Source organism: Penaeus monodon, chromosome 22 (genome assembly GCF_015228065.2).
Source record: "Penaeus monodon isolate SGIC_2016 chromosome 22, NSTDA_Pmon_1, whole genome shotgun sequence".
Classification (NCBI taxonomy): Eukaryota; Metazoa; Arthropoda; class Malacostraca; order Decapoda; family Penaeidae; genus Penaeus; species Penaeus monodon.
In genome coordinates this window covers 6475126-6475404 of record NC_051407.1, presented here as the reverse complement: position 1 = coordinate 6475404, position 279 = coordinate 6475126, and the positions used below count along the sequence as shown (strand labels likewise).

The following is a 279-nucleotide window of genomic DNA, read 5'->3' as shown; positions in this document are numbered from 1 at the left end:
TTTGTTGTCTTACATATGAAAGACGCTATTCGAAGTTTTTACTGTATACATGCATACGTGCAAAGTCCTTTAACCACATCACAGCCGTTCCAGTGGCAAGACTCACCAGGCACTTCATGTTGACGCAGACCTGGTGATGTGAGTGCCTTTCCTGTATGCCTCGTCATTTATATATCCTTTCCCTCTCACCCATGAAACGAGGATCACTACAGCCTCCGCACCGAACTCCTAACGTGGTCTACGTTCCCTCGGTTCTTTTTCCTGTTTGTCTGGCCGCTG

The 279-nt window shown here is 47.3% G+C and overlaps 1 protein-coding gene across 1 annotated transcript in view; it reads right to left on the bottom strand.

The window, feature by feature from the left end:
- The window catches only part of LOC119587486, a 1441-nt gene extending 1311 nt beyond the window's left edge, over positions 1-130 (bottom strand). The window contains exon 1 of the mRNA XM_037936213.1: positions 107-130. Within this exon, the coding sequence (XP_037792141.1) occupies positions 107-118 (12 nt within the window). The 5' untranslated portion in view covers positions 119-130. The remainder of the gene's footprint in view (positions 1-106) is intronic.
- Between the last annotated feature and the right edge of the window lie 149 nt (positions 131-279).